The sequence below is a fragment of the Puma concolor genome, chromosome E2 (assembly GCF_028749965.1).
Source record: "Puma concolor isolate L17-30 chromosome E2, mPumCon1.1.hap2, whole genome shotgun sequence".
NCBI lineage: Eukaryota > Metazoa > Chordata > Mammalia > Carnivora > Felidae > Puma > Puma concolor.
The window spans coordinates 62,259,227-62,281,400 of record NC_141681.1 but is presented as its reverse complement, the minus strand read 5'-3'; the positions used below and the strand labels follow the sequence as shown (position 1 = coordinate 62,281,400).

The 22,174-nt window shown below is 44.1% G+C and overlaps 1 protein-coding gene and 1 long non-coding RNA gene across 3 annotated transcripts; both read left to right on the top strand.

The window, feature by feature from the left end:
• Positions 1–7,237: 7,237 nt before the first annotated feature.
• On the top strand, positions 7,238–18,658 carry LOC147573911 (uncharacterized). Of its 2 annotated transcripts, none has more exons than XR_015244493.1 (3): positions 7,238–7,673; positions 14,658–14,747; positions 18,376–18,658. It is a non-coding gene; the product is annotated as an uncharacterized LOC147573911 (long non-coding RNA). The 2 variants fall into 2 exon arrangements; XR_015244494.1 differs by having other exon boundaries at positions 18,372–18,658.
• LOC147573912 (uncharacterized) lies at positions 14,933–16,178 on the top strand. Its single transcript, XM_086690872.1, has 2 exons — positions 14,933–15,103; positions 15,400–16,178. Exons 1-2 carry the CDS (start codon positions 14,933–14,935, stop codon positions 16,039–16,041), a joined length of 813 nt encoding a protein of 270 aa, XP_086546998.1. The 3' UTR covers positions 16,042–16,178.
• Positions 18,659–22,174: the final 3,516 nt, after the last annotated feature.

The window sequence follows — 22,174 nt, the reverse complement described above, 5'->3', positions numbered from 1 at the left end:
TATGTTAAATTTTTTTTAAATAAGAAAAAGAAATATTGATATATCTGCAACATAGAAAAACCTTGAAAACATGCTAAATGAAATAAGTTAGACACAGAGGTCACACATTGTATGATTTTGTTTATACAAAATGCCCAGAATAATCAGAGGCAGATCTACAGAGGCAGAAAGTGGATAAGTGTACAGGAACTGGCTGAGGGGAGAAAAGGAAATGACTGCTGATGGCTGTGGGGTTTCCATTTGGGGCAATGAAAACGTGAAAATGTTTAAAAATTAGCTAGTTGTGGGGCACCTGGGTGGCTCAGTTGGTTAAGCATCCAACGTAAACATCTGTGTCTCCTTCTCTCCCTCCCCCACCCCTGGTCGAGCTCTGCCTCGCTGTCTCTCTCGCTGTCTGTTTGTTATTATTTTCAAAAATAAACAAACATTAAAAATACATTTTGCTCTTTGGAAAATATTTGTTGAGTGGCCACCATGTGCTGGCAGCTTATTCATATGATAGACAATGTGGCCAAGCAAGTTTAAATATTTCTCAATAAATATTATGACTTCTGGATTACCTGTAGTGTACAATGTATCTGAAGGAGTAGGTACCAAGTCTAAGAAACTCTCTGCCAGTGCCATCTGGTTATGCCCTATAATTTTTAAATTTTCTTTATTATTTAATTTATTTTTAAATTTATATCCAAGTTAGTTAGCATATAGTGCAACAGTGATTTCAGGAGTAGATTCCTTAATACCCCTTAGCCCATCCCCCGTCCCACAACCTCTCCAGTAACCCTCTGTTTGTTCTCCATATTTAAGAGTCTCTTATGTTTTGTCCCCCTCCCTGTGTTTATATTATTTTTGCTTCCCTTCCCTTATGTTCATCTGTTTTGTATCTTAAAGTCATCATATGAGTGAAGTCATATGATATTTGTCTTTCTCTGACTAGTTTTGCTTAGCATAATACCCTCCACTTCCATCCATGTAGTTGCAAATGGCAAGATTTCATTCTTTTTGATTGCCGAGTAATACTTCATTGTGAGTGTGTCTATACACACACACACACACACACACACACACACACACACACCACATCTTCTTTATCCATTCATCCATCAGTGGACATTGGGCTCTTTCCATACTTTGGCTATTGTTTATAGTGCTGCTATAAACATTGGGGTGCATATGCCCCTTCGAAACAGCACACCTATATCCCTTGGATAAATATCTAGTAGTACAACTGCTGGGTCGTAGGGTAGTTCTATTTTTAATTTTTTGAGGAACCCCCACACTGTTTTCCAGAATGGCTGCACCCGTTTGCATTCCCACCAGCAGTACAAAAGAGATCCTCTTTCTCTGCATCCTCACCAACATCTGTTGTGCCTGAGTTGTTAATGTTAGTCATTCTGACAGTTGTGAGGTGGTATCTTATTATGGTTTTGATTTGTATTTCCCTGATGATGAGTGATGTTGAACATTTTTCATATGTCAGTTTGCTGTCTGGATGTCTTCTTTGGAAAAGTGTCTATTCATATGTTTTGCCCATTTCTTCACTGGATTATTTGTTTTTAGGGTGTTGAGTTTGATAAGTTCTTTATAGGTTTTGGATACTAACCCTTTATCTGATATGTCATTTGCAAATATCTTCTTCCATTCTGTCGGTTGCCTTTTAGTTTTGTTGATTGTTTCCTTCGCTGTGCAGGAGCTTTTTATTTTGATGAGGTCCCAATAGTTAATTTTTGCTTTTGTTTCCCTTGCCTCTGGAGATGTGTTGAGTAAAAAGTTGCTGCGGCCAATGTCAAAGAGGTTTTTTCCTGATTTCTCCTGAAGGATTTTGATGGCTTCCTGTCTTATATTTAGGTTTTTATCCATTTTGGGTTTATTGTTAGATATTCTTTCCTGTTTTGTCAAAGATTAGTTGGCCATATGTTTGTGTGTCCATTTCTAGGTTCTCTATTCTGTTCCATTGATCTGAGTGTCTGTTTTTGTGCCAGTACAATACTGTCTTGATAATTACAGGTTTGTAATACAGCTTGAAGTCTGCCCTGCAATTTTTTTTTTTTTTGCGTTATTAAGCAACAGGTGTTTATTCTCTCTCAGTGCTAGAAGTCAGAAGTCTGAGATTAAGGGTCTCAATAGGGCTGGTGTCTCCTCAGACCTCTTTCCTTGCCCCATAGTGGCCGTCCTATCTCTCCTGGGAAAGACAAACTCTCCTGGTAGTGAGGTGGTCCTGGAGGAGGCAGGTACCAGAAGGTGGGGAGGCCAGGGTCCAGTATACCTCTGTGCCTCTGGAATCCATTGAGGGTTGTGGCCAGGCCCTCTGGGCACTGTCAGCCAACCTGGTACATATTCCAGTGTTGGTTCTGTGAGCAGTGCACCCCATCCCGAATATAGACGCCAGCATGAGAGGCTGGACTGCTTTTCATTATATCGAGTAAACAAGGGAAGAACATGAGTCTTCATGGGCAAATGTCTCTTAGCAGAAACCGCTGTGCTATGGTGAGTTCTATGATGGCCCCCCCAAGATTCTCGCCCTTGGTGTTCACAGCTGTATCATTTCCTCCCTTGAGTGTGTCTCTGCGAATATGAAAATGTGACATGTAGCATTCCCATGACCAGGCGGAGGTGATAGGATAGTTGCTCTTTTATTGCTACATTACAGAAGACTCTGACTTAGCAAATTGGAGAGACACATCCCCAAGTCGTTAGGGACTGGCTCAATGCAGGGAAAAACTTGTGCTAATCAACACAGTATGAAGGCTTGAGGCCTTCTAGGATCTTTTCCGGGCATATACATCTCCCCTGGTTGTGTGTGTGTGTGTGTGTGTGTGTGTGTGTGTGTGTGCGCGCGTGCGTGTGTGTTTTCCGCAATTCTGTAGTACACATGTCTTAATTTTGCTAAAGGTCTCACACCCGCTTCTTCTCAGGGCATAAATGTTCTGTTGTATTCCTCTGCCTAATCTATCCCCGGCACCTGCTGGACTGCTGTCTTCCTGCAGCTATCCTGAGTTTGGAATCTGCCAATATCCTTACTGGCCTCCTACCTGCTTTCCAAACTATTGCCACCATTCCCATCAGCGCAGAGGCAGGAGATGCAGAAACTGGTCCTATCCTCAGCCTTCAGACAAGTTAGAACATTGCAATCAAGTCCCACTGTTTTCCATCCTTCCTGGGTTTCTACAGACCTTCAACTGATTTTTAAGTACTCATAAAGTATTTTGGTCAGCATGTTTTTGTTTATTCAAGTGTTTTTAAACGTAGCAAGGGCCTGTAGTTCCATAATCTGCCATTTACTGATGTCACTCTGATTTAAGATTAAACTTGCAAAATTGGTTTTCTTTTTTTTTTTAATTTTTTAATTTTTAATTTTTGAGAGAGAGAGAGAGAGACAGACAGACAGAGCATGAGCAGGGGAGGAGCAGAGAGAGAGGGAGACACAGAATCTAAAGCAGGCTCCAGGTCTGAGCTGTCAGCACAGAGCCCGATGCAGGGCTTGAACCCATGAACTGTGGGATCATGACCTGAGCTGAAGTCGGATGCTTAACCTACTGAGCCACCCAGGCACCCCTCAAAATTGTTTTTCTTATTGGCATAGTGGGCCTTTTGGAATTCTTGTCATCTATACAGAAGTTTTGCATTCTTTTGAGATGATTTTTGTCTCACTAATTTGTGGGACTTACTTATTAACTGAATTTATTAATTATGTAGCTGCTCTTTTTAAAATTTTAAAAATTTAAAAATTTATTTATTTTATTTTATTATTTTTTTTTTAAATTTTTTTTTAACGTTTATTTATTTTTTTGGGACAGAGAGAGACAGAGCATGAACGGGGGAGGGGCAGAGAGAGAGGGAGACACAGAATCGGAAACAGGCTCCAGGCTCTGAGCCATCAGCCCAGAGCCCGACGCGGGGCTCGAACTCACGGACCGCGAGATCGTGACCTGGCTGAAGTCGGACGCTTAACCGACTGCGCCACCCAGGCGCCCCAAAAATTTATTTATTTTAAAAATTTTTAATGTTTATTTATTTTCAAGAGAGGGACAGAGAGCAAGCAGAGGAGGGGCAGAGAGAGAGGTAGACACAGAATCTGAAGCAGGCCCCAAGCTCTGAGCTGTCAGCATAGGGCCTGACGCGGGGCTCAAACTCATGAACTGTGAGATTGTGACCTGAGCCGAAGTTGGATGCTTAACCGACTGAGCCACCCAGGAGCCCCTTTAAATTTTTAAAAAATCTTTATTTATTTTTGAGAGAGAGAGTGAGACAGAGTGCAATCAGGGAAGGGACACAGAGAGGGAAGTACAGAATCCAAAGCAGGCTCCAGGCTCTGAACTGTCAGCACAGAGCCCAAAGTGGGCCTCGAACCCGTGAACCGTGAGATCATGACCTGCCCTGAAGTCGGATGGTTATCCTACTGAGACACCCAAGTGCTCCTGGACTTTTAGTTTATAACTGCCTTCCCAATTTACCTCTTTTCTTATTTTTAAAAAATGTATTTATCCTTTGTTCTCCATAATTGCCCGTGGCTTTGCTGCAGCTTCTTTGTCCTGGATTGCAATTCTCTTTTATTCCCCAATAAAGCTTTTGCTGGAAAAATAACTGACAGTTGTTATTTTTAAGGTTAACAATTTGAAAATTACTTTTGATTTCTTAATTTTGAAAGTTCGAAATGTAAAATAGTCAAATATATTTAAACATAAAACATGTAACTGGATTGTCTAAATAGCATTTTAAAACAATATGTTTACATGGATGCTATAAAAAGCAATCATTTCTAAAAAACTTCCCTACTTTCAACAAACTCAATGGCAATGCTATTTTTACATGAAAGAGCTATTTCTTCTCAGAGAGTCTTATGCCCAGGTAAACTAGGATTTTCTGGTCTTTTTAAAGTCTTTTAATTAGATGTAGTAATATTCTTCACAGGCTCAATGTTTTCATAGTGAAATTGTCTCAATTGAATGGTACTCTAATACTTGGGAATGTGGAAACTTTTTTTTATGTTTTATTTTTATTTTTGAGAGAGGAAGAGAGAGAGCGCAAGCAGGGGAGTGGCAGAGAGCCAGGGAGACAAAGGATCCAAGGCGGGTTCTGTGTTGAGGGCAGAGATCCTGATTCAGGGCTCAAACCCATGAACACAGGAACACACAAGCAGTGAGATCCGGACCTTAGCTGAAGTCAGCTGCTTAACCTACTGAGCCACCTTGACGCCCTTAGGGAATGTGCAATCTTTTTTTTTTTAAATTTTTCTTTTTCAACGTTTATTTATTTTTGGGACAGAGAGAGACAGAGCATGAACGGGGGAGGGGCAGAGAGAGAGGGAGACACAGAATCGGAAACAGGCTCCAGGCTCCGAGCCATCAGCCCAGAGCCTGACGCGGGGCTCGAACTCACAGACCGCGAGATCGTGACCTGGCTGAAGTCGGACGCTTAACCGACTGCGCCACCCAGGCGCCCCAGGGAATGTGCAATCTTTTAATGGTAAAACAAGATGATCAGCTCTAGAAACATTCCAATTCAAAAATCTCCAAATTATCCATGGACCACCAACGACATCACTACTGAAGCTACTCAGAGATCTTTACTCTTTTCACCATCCAAAGTATTTCTCCAGAGACATTTCTGCCACCATCTTTGAATCACTACATAATCATAATTAATAACCTTCCTTAAAATTTGTTTTAATTGGGGCACTGGGTGGCCCAGTTGGTTAAGTATCCAACTCTCTGTTTTGGCCCAGGTCATGATCTCACAGTTCATAGGTTTTTGGAGCCCTGTATCAGGCTCCGTGCTGATGGTTCAGAGATAGTCTGGAATTCTCTCCCTCCCTCTCTGTCTGCCCCTCTCCTGCTCTCTCTCTCTCAATAGTAAATAAACTTAGAAAAATAAAATCTGTTTTAATTGTGGTATAATGATGTATAACATTATATTAGTTTCAGGTGTACAACATAAAGATTGCATGTTTGTATACATTGTGAAATGATTACAATAACTCTAGTTAATTAATGTCCATCATCTCACAGTTACAAAAATTAATAGCTTTCTATAATTTGTATTTTACAACTGTTTTTCTGAGATAATATCAGTTCCTCATGCAGTATAGAATGATAATCACAGGGAAAATGATAATACTTCCCAGAAATGAGATGAGATCATGGATTTAAGATCCTCTTATATTTCGGGATTCAGAGCACCCTTTGCATGCATGCTCCACCTGTGAACACTGCAGACATTGTCCTATATCAAAATAAGTATTTCTTTCATTGTTCTCTTTTTGAGATCAATGTCAGATCTTAAAGGAAGTGAATATAAGGACATTGAATAGGAAATTTGAATGGATAAAAGTGTTGCCCACCAAACTGGACACCATACATCATTCTACAGATCCATTTTTGTACTCCTGCTTCAGGCTGGCACAACATCCTTCTCCATCTTTCTTGTCATGCCCCTATCTGGAGCATTCCTCTTGTCTCTAATTGAACATACAGTTCAGTTTCTTTTCTTTTCTTTTTTTCTTTCAAAAAACAAATCTTTATTTGAGAGAGAGAGAGAGAGAGAGAGAGAGAGAGAGAGAGAGAGAGAGAGAATGAGAATGGAGGAGGAACAGAGACAGAGGGAGACACAGAATCCAAAGCAGGCTCCAGGCTCTGAGCTGCCATCACAGAGCCTGACGTGCAGCTCCAACCCATGAACCGTGAGATCATGACCTGAGCCGAGGTCAGGTGCTTAACTAACTGAGCCACCCAGGCGTCCCACATATATTTCAGTTTCTAAAACTGGCTCTAATTCTTCAGAGCTCATACATTTGAATTACAGTACGGTAATTTTTATTAGTTTCCTCTACCATTGGACACATTTTGTGACTAACTCTGAAATAATATGTGCATCTGGATCTGTAGCTTTTGGGAACATCTGGAAGAATATGTTTAGCTTCTGAGAGCATGCTGAGTTTCAGGGACTCTAAAATGACAGGTCTCTAAATAAATGATCAGTTGCTGCCAGACTATCCAGAAATCTGAGTACCGCCTCTTTAAGAAGGAGCTAAGACCCTCCTCCGCCCCGGGACCTGGAGTCTCCGTTTCCCAGCGCCCCTCGCGGCGGAACTGGGCCTTTTCGATTGGAGGTGAGGTGCGAGCGCCCTTACGCGCAGTCTGAGGCTCTGTGAGAACTACATTGTCCAGAAAGTTCTGCGACGGAACCGGGCGGGGCGGGGGGGGGGGGTGGACAGCGTTGCCCAGCCAATTAAGACCCAGAAAATTGCCGTTTGGTAGGAGGCACAAAACGTCGGGGAGAGACTTCCGGCGTCTTTCTAGTAATTTGGCTACGCTGGAGTGTTGTCATCCGGGTCGAGGGTTAGGAGCGTTGGGGTTGGGACCAAGAAAACTGACCGAGAAGGCGCGAGGGGAGGAGCCGACCTCGGCGCGCAGCCAGGGGTCCGTGGCTCGACGACGCCGCCGGGCTGCCCGGCGCCGGGGCCGAGTGTCCCCTCCGCCCACAGAGTATCCCCTTCGCCCAGGTGAACGCGCGGCCCCCGGCCCTCCCCGCCCTCTCCCCACGCAGACCCTCGAGGCCCGAGCGCGGGGCACCTGCTCGCGTCCCTGCGGCCCAGGTCCCGGTGCCCGGGCAGGGGAGGAGCTCGAGGGCGGGGGCCCCGTGTCTGAGCGCCGACGTGACCGGGTGCGGGACGCATGGTGAGCGGCGATATTGAGACCTGTGCCTCAGGTTGAGCAGCCAGCACGAAGTCACCTGTCTCCTTTTCAGGACCGGGCAGGGGTACAGGGAGACCTGAGTCCATCGAACCCCACCATGGACTCATTCATCCAAGGCCAGTCTTTTCCCACATTTCCCATGGCTTCAGAAGCGGCTCTGGAACTCCAGGGACTGGAGGGTGTCTCAGTCCCTCACCCTGAACCACATGTCCTGTGGATTGTGGTGTCTTGGGACTCCAGTGCTCTTCACTCGGTCTTTGGGCCTAGGGACCCCAAAATAGGGTCCTAAGCCCATGCCAGGGGTTATATGGAGGTGTGCCTGTTCCAGCAGTCAGTGTAAACACATGGTGGAAGTTTATTCCCGGATTTGATACCAGGATGTGCAAATTCTTAGAGGTAATACTGAGCTCAGAATAGTCAGGAAACCACAAGACTTTCTTTCAGGTGGGAACAAAGAGCAGGGGGATAGGAGTCAGGACTGCAGTGGCTGCCTGAAAACTTGGGTGTCTACTCTGGAGGTAGTGCGAAGTTTGCATCAGAAGACGGAGGCGATCTTAACCAGGGTCTTCACAGGCTGCAACTGGATGCAGTATTAGGAGGCAAAGGCTGGGCTTGACAAGGAGGAAGGACGATCAGGGTGGAGGCTACTGCCAAAGTCCAGGTGAATGTCAGTGGCCCAGTCATAGCTGAGATGTGGTTGGATTCTGGATCTGTGTTTTTAAAGGGGCAACTAGATTTTCTGATGTGAATGCTGAAGGTGTGAAACAGAGTTCAGAGATGGGTTTTGGTCTTGAAGTAGGGAAGAGGGGTGCCTGGGTGGCTCTGTTGGTGAAGCATCCTTCTCTTGATTTCAGCTCAGGTCATGATCTCATGGCTCATGAGATTGATCCAGGAGTCAGGCTCTTTGCTGACAGTGCGGAGCCTGCTTGGGATTCTCTCTCTCTTTCTCCCTCTCTCTCTCTCTGCCCCTCCCCTATGCACATGTGCTCTCTCTTTCTCACTCTTTCTCACAATAAATAAGTAAATAAACTTAAAAAAGTAGGGATGGAAGTTCCATCATCTGCCATGAGGAACTTGGTTATAGGAGCAGTATTCACTGGGGATGTCACGAACTGTGTTTTAACCCTGTTAAGTGTCTGAAATGTTTTGGAGACCACTAAGGGGAGGCCTTTAAGTGGGCAGCTGAATACGTAGGTCTGAAATATGGGGAGTGATTCAGGATGAAAGCATCCAAAATGTGGTGGCTGCTCTGTGGAACCCAGTGAATGAATGTTGGTGGGGTGGTCAACATTTAGGAGGGGTGATCTTCAAGCTATGATGTAAACCTCTAAAGGGAGCTGAAGGGATGGGTGGAGGCAGAGGCCTGGGTCTCTGGCCCGGATACCTACCTGGCTGGTGTTACCAAGCTTTGCAAACACAGATGAGGGAGGCAAGTGGTTATCAGTGGGGGTAGAGGGATGGGAAAGTGGGGAGGGGCCGGCCCCAGCGACAGTGTTGTCTGGCAGGTGGCCAAGGCTTCCAAGAGAAGTGTGGACATGAGCTGGATAGAGAGGCCGAGAATGAGGCAAAGGTCTCAGGTCAGAGCAGGTGCCTATTCACCACTCTCTACACACCAGGATTTTGTAGGAACTTTTATGGGGCTTATGGTATTTCATTCATCTTGAACAAGAGGGTCAGGAGCACATGTGGTCATCGGTAAGAGTCACTAGAACTGGAGTGGGCCACCAATGGGCTGAGCTTTGAATGAGGAGTAGGCAGTGACTATTGAGAGGACAACAGGGGCAGCCCAGAAGTGGAAGCGGGCCATGGGTATCTGAGAGCCATCCGTGGTTCTGTGTGGTTGAGTCTGAGGCAAGGGATGGAACCAGGAAGGGAGATCTTTGTAGACTTTCGTGCTGTGACCACTAAGGAAGCCATAGGATGTCTGAGATGATCCTGGATCCTGTTTGGATAGGTCAAGCATAGTCTGGATGCCATCTGCCAAGTTTAGCATAGGCCTAAAATTAAGACCTATTATGGATACCCTTAAAATACGGTGAAAATGGGATGGCTAAGATGGCCTGAGTGCAAGTTCCCATCCCCACTCTGCTCCTGTGGGTCAGCTCTCCAAACCAAACACCCCCTTTTTATCAAGAAGACTAGAGCAGTTCCAGTGTATCTCTCTGCAGCAGGTCTCAGTTTCCTACCAATCCATGGACTTATGTGACAAGCCAGTCACCTCTTCCCATGGGAACTAAGGTACACTACTTCTTGATACTACAAAGCTTACATCTCAGAGCCCCTGGTGACTCATTCTGTTCTTCATTTTCTGGAGTACCACCTCCGTGTGGCCCTGTGTGGTGTAGCATTGTCTCACTCCTATGCTGTGAGTATGTGTGCTTAATAAATTGCTGTTGGGGCGCCTGGGTGGCGCAGTCGGTTAAGCGTCCGACTTCAGCCAGGTCACGATCTCGCGGTCCGTGAGTTCGAGTCCCGCATCGGGCTCTGGGCTGATGGCTCAGAGCTTGGAGCCTGTTTCCGATTCTGTGTCTCCCTCTCTCTCTGCCCCTTGCCCGTTCATGCTCTGTCTCTCTCTGTCCCAAAAATAAATAAACGTTGAAAAAAAAAATAAATTGCTGTTGCTCTCATCTGGCCAGTGTCAGATTTCACGTTTGGCCATCTCCATAACTGTAGGGTGGGAAATCCACCCTCACCAGTGGGATGAAGAGATGCTGAATAAAACACAAATGATGTGTGGAGAGTTCAGGGACATGCCTGGCCACATGGAGTGGGCCAATGAGGTGTTGGCGGCCGTGGGCATGTGGCTGTAGGTTCCAGAGTTGTAGGGGATGTGCCCTATAAAGAATGATGTGTCCTTGGACAGAGAGTATACCTGATGGTCCCAGGACCTGGTGTTGAGACCTTGGCCATAACAGGATAATACGAGCAGCTGGATCCCTGTATGCCAGGCCTACAACTTAGATACACATTTGTCCACCTGCCTCTTGTTGCTAATGTCTGGACTCCATGATTAATGGGCCCATGAAGACACAGTGGTACCAGTGGTGCCAGGGCATAGTTTCTCCTCTGAGTTGGGGAGCTTGGAAGGAGGGTGGGCATGCTGTAGATGTGTAGGGGAAGGGATTGTGTCTCCTTAGAAGTGGACTGTCTGTGGTTCATTTGTCACCATCGCAGCAGGGCACTGTGATCTTCAAGGACTTGACTGTGTACTTTTCCTGGGAGGAATGGGGTCTCCTTGATGAGGCTCAGATGTGCCTGTACCACAATGTGATGCTGGAGAATTTGGCACTCATGACCTCCCTGGGTAAGGCTCTTAAACCTACCCCTGTGCCCTAAGATACTTTTTGCCCTTCCTCTTTCCCAAGGGACAGCTGTATTCTCACACCAGGATCATGGGCATTGCTTCCTTCCTCAGTTTCCTGGGTAGGTGCTGTGGTTGGTTGGGCAAAGGTATGTGCACTGCCCTCTTCTGTCCTTTAGCAGCCCTAGCACCTGCTTCCCTGCAGACTCCCAGGGAAGGATGCAGGGTCAGGAGGGTCAGGATGCAGTCATCCTAATGAATCCTACGTTGCTTACTTTCTCACAGGCCAGGTGATTTTGTGCAGATCCAAGGCACGTGTGCCTAGGTGTCCTTCCTTCCTCTAGCCGACATTTCTTCATGCTTGCCTGTGCCAGGTGTTGTTATTACTGACAGTCACTACTTATGGATCAGAATCTATTCTTTCAAGACCCTCCTCTGAAGCTCTCTTTGTTAGTTTTCTTTCCTGCGGTATATCACGTGCTGAGTTGTTCTGGGCCCATCTTTGGTGCCCTTCTGTCTTTCCCTGAATCCTTGTATCACCCAGGTCCTGTGTAGTTGCTTATTTTGGGGGTGAGGTGGAGAGCTCCTGTGGTTCACAGGATGGAAATGAATTGCCTTCATGCTGCTGTAAAAAACCAACATGGCTGGGTCGTTAAACATACATTTATTCCTCACACTTCTGGAGGCTGGGAAGTCCATCACCAGCATGGTCTAGTTCTGCTGAGGACCTTGTTCCTGGTTAATAGCTGCTGCCTTCTCTTTGTGTCCTAACATAGTAAAAGGCATTAGGGAGCTCTCTGGGGTCTCATTTATAAGGGCACTAATTTCATTCATGAGGGCTCTACCTTCATCCTCTCACGGAGTCCCCACCTCCTAATAGCATCACATTGAGGGTTAGAATTTCAGCATGCATTTTGGGGGGACACAGACTTTCAGTCCATAGCATTCCACCCCTGGCTCCTAAAATTCATGTCTTTCTCACATGCAAAATGCATTCATCCCATTCCAGCAGCCCCCAAATCTTAACTGGTTCTAGCATCAACTTTGAATTCTAAAGCCTTATCTAAATATCATCTGTATCAGGTGTGGGTGAAACTTGAGGTATGATTTGTCCTGCAACAAATTTCTTTCCAGCTGTGAACCTATATAACCAAACAAGTTACGTGCTTATGAACTATGGTGGTGGAACAGAGGTAGAGTAGATATTCCTGTTCCAAAAGGAAGAAATGAGAAAGAGAAGTGATAGATAGCAAATAAGTTCAAAACACACAGGCAAATTTCATTAAACCTTAAGCCTAAAGAATACTTTATGGTTCCATGGTGTGCCATCCGGGTCCACAGAATAGCAGTCCCACCTCCAAGGCTCTCATAGGCAGCAGTCCTGCCTCTGGTGCTCTCCTGAATTGGGACTTCATGACTGTAGCTCTTTTCAAACTGGAACTATAAGCTGGTGACTCTGTCGCTTTGGGTCCTGGCCCTACTATTCTGAATATTGGCCCCCTCTCTGTGGCGAGCACACTACAGCTCTCTGCCAGAGCCCCTTCCTGAGGCCCCGGTAGGCACATCCGGCCCGCCTGAACCAGGGAAGTGGACCCTCTCCCCCTGACCCCCAATGAAATCACTGTACCCCACTGGCCCATACTCTGGTCTGTTGGTGGGAATGGCAGCCCTGAGGGTCTGATGACCCTGAGGTGCTGGGCAGGAGGGTGTCATTCTTCCCTTGTCTTGAAGAATAGCACCTGGCTTCTATGGAGGTGGCTGATAACGTCTGGTTCATATGCATTCTGATACCCTTATCAGTCACTTGCCCACGTCCTTAGTGTTTTCTTAAGAAAACTGCTTTTTCATTTTTTTCAACGTAGATAGGCTGAGAATTTTCCACATCTTTAAGTTCTGGTTCCTTAAAAAAAATTTTTTTTTAATGTTTATTTACTTTTGAGAGAGAGAGACAGAGTATGAGTCGGTAAGGGGCAGAGAGAGGGAGACACAGAATCTGAAGCAGGCTCCAGGCTCTGAGCTGCCATCACAGAGCCCAACGTGTGGCTGGAACTCATGAACCGTGAGATCGTGACCTGAACCGAAGTCAGACGCTTTACCAACTGAGCCACCCAGGCTCCCCAAGTTCTGGTTCCTTTTTGCTTAACCGTCCCATCTTCAAATCAGTTCTAATTACATTTTACTATAAGCATTCAAGAAGAACCAAGCAACTCCTTCAATACTTTGCTTAGAAATTTTCCCAGCTAAATATCCAGTTTAATTGCTTTTACACTTTACTTCTACAAAATACTAGAACATGAACAAAATTCATCCTTTTATATCCATTGTCCAATAACATGTTCCTTATTTCCTCCATCATTCTGGTGAAGTCCATCCATATTTCTACCAACATTCTGTTCATGATTACTTAAGTATCATCTAAGATGATGGAAACTTTCTGTACAACTTTCCTCTTCCTAAAGTCTCATGAGAATTGCTGTTAGCACTCCCTTCGTGACAGTATTGGCCTTTGCTGGTACACACCACAAAGCTCTTCCAGCCTACCCACCACTTCCCAGTGTCAAAGCTGCTTCCACTTTCTTAGGTATTTGTTGCAGCAGGCCCCCACTTCTCGTACCAATTTCTGTTTTGGCCCACTTCAACTGCTATAACAAACTAACATAGGCTGGGTGTTTAGAACAGAAGTATGTATTTCACAAGTCTGATGTCTGGGCAGCCCTCAGTGGAGGTACTGGCAGATTCAGTGGTAAGGGCCTCTTCCTGGTTCATAAATGGCCATCTTGTACCCATGTCCTCACGTGGCAGAAAGAGCATGAGAGGGCTCTCTAGAGTCACTTCTACAAAGGCACTAATCCCGTTCATGAGGACTTCACCCTCATGATCTAATCACCTGCCACAGGCCACACACACCTCCTAATACCATCATCTTGAGGGTTAAGATTTCACCGTGAGAATTTTGCAGACACACAAACATTGAGTCCATAGCATGAATCCAGCCCCAGCAAGATGAGCTCAATGGGAACCTGGGGGAGGCACAGTGTCAGGGCTGTGTTCAAATCGTATCAGAAACTTATTGTTTGATATTGTGGTGTAATGACAGTGGTGACTAAACCTTATTAGTGCCTTTCCCATTCTTGACACTGCCAACTGTCATGTCTGCTGTTTATTGCTTCTACTCTTACTTCCAGAGCAGGGTTATTCCCCCACATTGGTGGACTCCATCTCACCTGTTATTGCTCTGCCTGGAGCGCTCTAACACTGGCGTCTACATGTTGGGTCATGATGTGTGCACATAGACAGTCATCACATATCAGCTGCTCTGTTGCAGTCACATTTTCCTGCCTGAACACATTCTTCTACCTAACACACCAACGGCAGCAGAAGACAAGATATGCTGAATGTTGTTTGTAGAGGGACAAGTAGTAGACCATGCTGCTCCTTCCTGTATTGCACCCCATGGTTGTGTCTTTTACCTTGTGTGGCCTCCCCCATCCCATGATCTTTAGAGGCCCAGTTCTGATAAGCTACCCATCCACAATCTGTACCCAGATCTCTGGTCCTCAGAATAGTCCCACTGATTCATTCCTGGGTTGGTCAGATAACTTTTCTACATGTTTCCCCTTCTCACCAGAGTCAACATGCATTTCATCAGTGTTTCTTTCCTTCAGGTTGTCGGTGTGGAGTGGAGGATAAGGCCATATGTTTTGAGCAGTGCATTTCTGCGAGAGTATTGTCACAGGATGGGACTTCCAAAGCAGGTATTTCTCCCCAGAAGATTTGTGGACCCATCTTGAGAGACATTTTGCATTTGATCAAGCACCAGGACACTCATCATAAGCAGAAACTGTACATATGTGGGGCATTTGGAAAATAATTTCATGTCACTGCAAACCTTCATCAGCACCATTAGCAGCACATTGGAGAGAAACACTTCAGAAGCAATATGGGCGGAGCCTTGCTTTTAGAGAACTGCAAATTCGATGTCAGTGAAGCCCTTTACCTGCAAAGAAATGCGGAAGGACTTCTTGGCCAGCTCAACTTTCTCTGGCAACAGGTCACTCACACTGGGGAGAAGTCAAACAGTGTAACTGAGTGTGTGGTGGCCTTCCACAATGTAAACTGTCATTGTAACCAGGGAGACTGCATGAGAACTTTTAGCCCCAAACACACGTTTATTCAGCACCAACAAGTCCTCACGAGGGAAAGATGTTATAGCTGCAGTGAATGTGGGAAATCCTTTAGCAAAAGCTGTAGCCTCCATGACCATTTGAAAGTTCACACTAGAGAAAAGCCTTATAAGTGTGGGGAGTGTGGGAAATCCTTTAGGCAAAGCTCTGGCCTCATTCAACACCAGAGAGTTCACACCAGGCTAAGACCTCATGAATGTGATGAATGCAGAAAATTATTTAGCAAGAAGTACAATTTCATTATGATCAGAAAGTTCACACTGGTAAAAAGCCATATGATTGTGGTGAATGTGGGAAATTCTTTAGCTACAAATCTGACCTCATTACTCACCAGAGAATTCATACTGGAACAAGGCCTTATGAGAGCAGTGAAGGTGGGAAAGCCTTTAGCCACAGCTCCAGTCTCATTAAATACCAGAGAATTCACACTGGAGAAAGGCCTTATGAGGGTGGGGAATGTGGGAAATCCTTTAGCCAGAGTTCTCACCTTATTAAACACCAGAGAGTTCATGCTGGAGAAGGATCTTATGAGTGCAGTGAATGTGGGAAATTCTTTATCTCTAGTTACCGATTCTTTCAACATCAGAGAATTCACACTTGTTTAAGACCTCACAAATGTGATGAATGTGGAAAATTATTTACCAACTTGTCCAACTTCATTAAGCACCAGAGAGTTCACACTGGACACAGGCCATTTGAGTGTAGTGAATGTGGGAAATTCTTTAGCTGCAAATCCTACCTCATTACACACTGGAGAATTCACACTGGAGTGAGGCCTTTTCATTCTGGGGAATGTGGGAAATCACTTAGCCATGGCTCTGTGCTCCTTCTACACTGGAGAGTTCACATGAGGGAAAGGCCTTAATGAGTGCAGTGAATGTGGGAAATCCTTTAGCCACAGCTCTAGCCTCATTAGACACCAGAGAAGTCACACTGGAGAAAGGTCTTGTGAATGTAATGAGTGTCAGAAATCCTTTAGCAACAGCTCTAGCCTCATTAAGCACCAAAGAGTTCATACTGGGGAAAGGCCTTATGAATGCAGTACATGTGGGAAATCCTTTAGCCAGAGTTCTTTTTTTTTTTTTTTAAATTTTTTTTTTTCAACGTTTATTTATTTTTGGGACAGAGAGAGACAGAGCATGAACGGGGGAGGGGCAGAGAGAGAGGGAGACACAGAATCGGAAACAGGCTCCAGGCTCTGAGCCATCAGCCCAGAGCCTGACGCAGGGCTCGAACTCACGGACCGCGAGATCGTGACCTGGCTGAAGTCGGACGCTTAACCGACTGCGCCACCCAGGCGCCCCTAGCCAGAGTTCTAACCTCATTAATCATCAGAGAGTTCACACTAGAGAAAGACCTTATGGTTGTAGTGAACATGGAAAATCATTTACTTTCAACTGTCATCTCCTAAAACACCAGAATATCCACAAGGAATAAAGCCCTTTACATAATACAGGTAAGTCTGTTATAGACTGCATTGTGTCCCCTCAAAATTTGTATGTTCAAGTCCTAATCCCTAATGTAAGTATTTCAGATGTGACTTTTTTACTAAGATAATTAAGGATAAATGAGGTCATAAAGATGGGGTCCTAATCCAATGTGACTGGCGTCCTTTTAAGAAGAGGAGATACTGGAAGGTGTGGCCCTCGTGTACTTTTGTGTGCTCTGTCTTTCTCTCTCTCCATTAACAAAAGACAGACCATCTAATAAAGATGGTTGTCTGTAAGTCAGGAAGAGTGGCCTCATCACAAATCAATCCTGATGGCACCTTGGTCTTGGAGTTCTAACCTCTAAAGCGTGAGAAAATAAATTTCTGCTGTTTAAGCCAAGTAGCCTGGTATTTTGTTAGGGCAGACTGAGAGGGGACAAAGATACAAATTTCTTTGTACCACAGCATATTCTGTTTTCACTGGACTTGATAGGTAGCCATGAATAATGCCAAGAACATATAAAAACATAGTAAAATAATTAGGAAGTCACAAATTTTAAGAATTACTTTGCTCTTTTAACAGGTTTATTGAAGTACAGTCAGTTCTTGTTATTCATGATAGTTATGTTCTAGAAAGTTACTGGGAGCACTGAATTAGTGAATACAGAGCCATTGTTCCTGGGGAAATAAGGTTCCTAAGGGCCTCTGGTCACATTTTCATCCGTCAGTCAATACATAACATTGTTTTACATGTGTTTCTGTTTAACATATTTTTTAAAATTTTATTTTAGACAGAGACAGTGCGAGTGGGGGGAGGAGCAGAGAGAGAGGGAAAGAGAATCCCAAGCAGTCTCTGCACTGCCAGTGCAGAACCCAGTGCAGGTCTCAAACTCACAAAACTGTGAGATCTTGACTTGAGCCAAAACCAAGAGTCAGACGCTCAACTGACTGAGCCACCCAGGCCCCCCCTACATGTGTTTCTGTTTAAATGCAACTCATTTACTGTATATTGTTGATTGAATAACATTGAATTCATGGCCAACAGCACTGTAACTCATGCCTAACCAATATTTACCTAACATGTATTTTATTTAAGGCACATTCCTTGTGCTTAGGAATATTAGACAGCACTTAGGTACTAGGCTTGGAGGCCATTTGGAACCACAAAATCATAAAAACTGCAAGTATATCAATAAGGAGATCATGAGAAGAACACTTGTTTTCAGTGTGAATGAGAAGGCATCCTGTGGCCTTGTAGATCTCATGCACATCAGGTGACTCAAATTTTTTGTAGCTCTGCATGTGTCTGGGTAAATATAAAAGTGTGAGTATTGATTTTATAGCTTCAAATTTTAGCAAGTAGGCAAATTTATAAATAACAAAATCCATGAAAAATGAGTATTGACTATATAGTTTTGTCTTGTCATAAATTGTTGTATATTTAAAGCATACGATTTGTGTTTTGGTATTCTTAAACTTTTGAGACTAAAAGTTCCTTCTTGCCCTTCATAATCCATCCTTAATTTATAAAGTTACTGAATCAAGGACATATTTTACCTTTTATAATGGATATTTTCAAATATATACATAAAGGAAAGGACTGTGTTATGAAGTTCCATAAACTTTTCCCCAGTTTTCCATCATTTATCATTTCATCATCATTCTTGTTTCTGCTATTATGATGCACATTGCTATGCTGTTTTACTTCTAATCTTGACATCTTATCTGTCTTTATAATTTTTTTAAATGTTTTTATTTATTTTGAGACAGAGTACATGCAAACATGGGATGTACAGAGAGAGAGGCAGTGAGAAAATCCCAAACAGGCTCTGCGCAGGCTTAGTGCAGAGCCTGATGTGGGGCTTGAACTCACAAATTGAAGAGATCATGACCTGAGCTGAAATCAAGAGTCAGAGGCTTAACCAACTGAGCCACCCAGGCACCCTGACATCGCTCTTAATGCATAATCTGCAGAACACGTTTTCAAGTTTAAAGGCCTCAACAACTTGTTCAAAAAATATTTAAAGTACAATAAAATGTTTTCAATGCCCAATTTTTTCTATTATCTAAAATATGTGCTCCTTTTTTTTAATGTTTATTTATTTTGAGAGAGAGAGTGAGCGAGCATGAGTGGGGTAGGGGCAGAGAGAGGGAGAGAGAATCCCAAGCAGGCTGTGCAGAGCCCGATGTGGGGCTCAGTCTCATGAACTGTGAGATCATGACCAGAACCGAAATCAAGAGTCAGATACTTAACCACCTGAGCTACCCAGGTACTCCTGTGCTTGCTTTTTAAGGCAGGTTGGTTGCAATCGGGTTCCAAAATGTATCTATGACTTAAGTAGTTCTGTCTCATAATTCTCTTTTAACTTATAGCTAATGTTTTTTTTTTAACCTTTTTTTATTCTTATTTATTCTTGAAGTTCCTGAATCATTTGTCCATTAGCATTTGTCACATTCTGGATTTGTCTTTTTTGCATATCTGATGCAGTTTAATTTGGTTACCCTTTCCCTAAATTTCTCATAAACTAGATATCAATGAGATGGATCAGAGAGCTGTAGTCCCAGATGAGTGTGTTGGTGATATACCTGGAAGCTCATACAGTGTTTGCGAGGACATGTCCTCTCTGCCTGGAAACCCAAACATTTCAGATACCATATGCCCCAGTATATGACAAATATGCACCTGTTACACTGCAGCATAGTCTAGAGAAATATACATCCCAGCAGCTCTCTGTGACAGGTATGTGGTACTGACAAACCTGTGGAGGCCCCACTTCCAGCCTAAGGACAGGTGTGGGATGCTGATGCTCCTCAAGACAGCCTGGACCCACATACACATATACCACCCCGTCCACAAAACAAGTTTGACAAGCATGAGACGGAACTTGCATTTGTAAAAGGCCATAGGCCCGTGGTGAAAAGGAAGGTGCTGACACACAACAGCGGGTGTGGCCATAGGAAAACACACATACTGGGGCGCCTGGGTGGCTCAGTCGGTTAAGCGTCCGACTTCGGCTCAGGTCACGATCTCGCGGTCCGTGAGTTCGAGCCCTGTGTCGGGCTCTGTGCTGACTGCTCAGAGCCTGGAGCCTGTTTCACATTCTGTGTCTCCCTCTGTCTCTGACCCTCCCCTGTTCATGCTCTGTCTCTCTCTGTCTCAAAAATAAATAAACGTTAAAAAAAATTAAAAAAAAAAAAGGAAAACACACATACTACATAGAGACGTGTGAGATGGGCATGTGACAGGGTTATGCCAACGCTGGTGTTTGAGACACACGTGCAGTCACACAGTGTCCGTGGATTGGGTGTGACAAGGCAGGCACAGCCTGGCTTGGAGACAACCACCTTCTCCATCATCCTTGCAGGTTTGTTGATTGTGGAAATGAGAACAAACACACACTGGTGCAACCATTTTCACGAACAAAATGATGAACTTACCCTTCCTTCCCAATGTTACCTCCTGCCCCTAGACAATTTCTCTCTTGCTGTCTTCCATGGTTTTCCTTTCCCGACAACTGTTTACTTCAGTATAGATTAGTTTGCCTTTTCTAGAATTTTATATCAATTGAATCTTTATTTTTTGTTGTGTGGTCTGTTTCCTACTGCATAATTATTTTGAGATTCATCCTTGTGCATATGGTGTATAAGTAGATTTGGGATTTTTTGCTTAGTTGTGTGTGTGTGTGTTTCCCTAAATATTCTATTGTATGTATAGAACACAATCTATTTATATATTCATCTGCTAATTGACATGTGGTTGTTTCTGGTGTTTTGGCTGTTAGAGATAATGTTGCCACAGACATTTATATTTTATATTAAGTCTTTATGTGGAAATTTGTTTCATTTCCTTGAAGTTAAGACCTAAGAGTATAATCACTCATACAGATGATAGGTGAGTGTATCTATTGTTAAGGAACTGTCAGACTGTTTTTAAAGTGGTTAGACAATTTTACAGTCTCACCAGCACCAGTATTGTTTGAGAATTTTAGCTTATCCAGATCCTCACCAACAATTGGCTTAATCAGTCCTTTTAATTTTTGTCATTCTCCAAAGTGTTTCTTGAATCTTCTTGCAAAAAAAAAAAAAAAAAAAGGAAGCACAATACCTGGTAACTTCCTTTAACTTTAAAAGGCAACTTTTTGTCAACTAGAAATAGAGCTGATAAAACAGGGGACATGGAAGATGGTCAGCATTGAGGGAATCCTAGAGTAGGAAGGGACTCCAGAATGTCCTGGTTGTGGTGCAAGCAGTCCTGCCACTCCGGCCACATGATCTAACAGACCCCTTGGAACTGAAGGCATTGGTGGTGGGAAGATGTCCAGTGCTTGGTTTCAGGCAGTCCCTAGCCAGAGAATCACCATGCATGCTCCTGCCTCTCTGGAGGATGTCCATGCCACCTGAAGTCCAGATTTCTACATCATTTTGAAACAATTCCTGTTGTGTCACTGTCCTCACATAAGAACAGAATGGTTAAATATGAGGCATCAAATCACGCATCCAGAACAGCCTTGCTATATTCCATTATTATGGAAGCGTATACGTTTATACACGTATAATGTATACCTCCTGGTTATAACCAAGATTTAGCTGGATCATATGCAGAGAACACAAGTGGGCTGTGCAAGTAGGTGGTTGAGGAGCCCCCCACGGTAGTTGACAGTTCTGGCCAATGGCGATTCTTGGTGTTCTGCACAGCCAGATGGAGGGGAAGAAAGCCTGAACTTTGCTTCTGCCTTTGTCATTACCACCGCCTGGATGATGTTCCTTCACCCTAAATTCATATGTTGAAGCCCTGTTCCTCAGTGTGATGGGATTTGAAGGTGGGGCCTTTGGGAAATAGAGTTTAAATGAGGTTGAGAGTATGAAGCCCTCATGGTGGGATTAATGTTGTTATAAGAGACCTCAGAGAACTTACTCTCTGCTCTCTTCTTTCTTGTCTTCTCTCTCCCTTCTTCCCTCCTTCCCTTATTTTAACTAGGCCATACATGTACATTGCTTAGCATATTTGCTTCTCTGAATCACCTGCTGTATAACAGACTGAGAGCACTCTTTTTAATTCGTGTATTTCTCCAGAAATATTTTCTATCCTATTCAAATGTGGTGGGAAATCTCCTTATACTCATTTGCTCATTTTCTTTTCTTTTAAAAAATTTTTTTAAAAACATTTATTTATTATTGAGAGACAGAAAGACCCAGAGTGTGAGCAGGAGAGGGGCAGAGAGATAGGGAGACAGAGAATCCGAGGCAGGCTCCAGGCTCTGAGCTGTCAGCACAGAGCCCGACGCGGGGCTCGAACTCACAAACTGCGAGATCATGACCTGAGCCAAAGTCAGTCACCCAACCAACTGCGCCACCCAGGTGCCTCATTTGCTCATTTTCTATGTACCTTAACTGCTGAATTCATTCTCCTCAAACCATCTTTAACTGAATCTGATTTATGATCATGAAACACGAAATGACCAATGCCATTAGGATGTTCCATACACCTGATTTTCTTTTCCATGGTTAAATTTTTGGTTTATTAAGACTTACTATTTTCTTCCCCTCCAAATTTAATGTGTTTTACTTT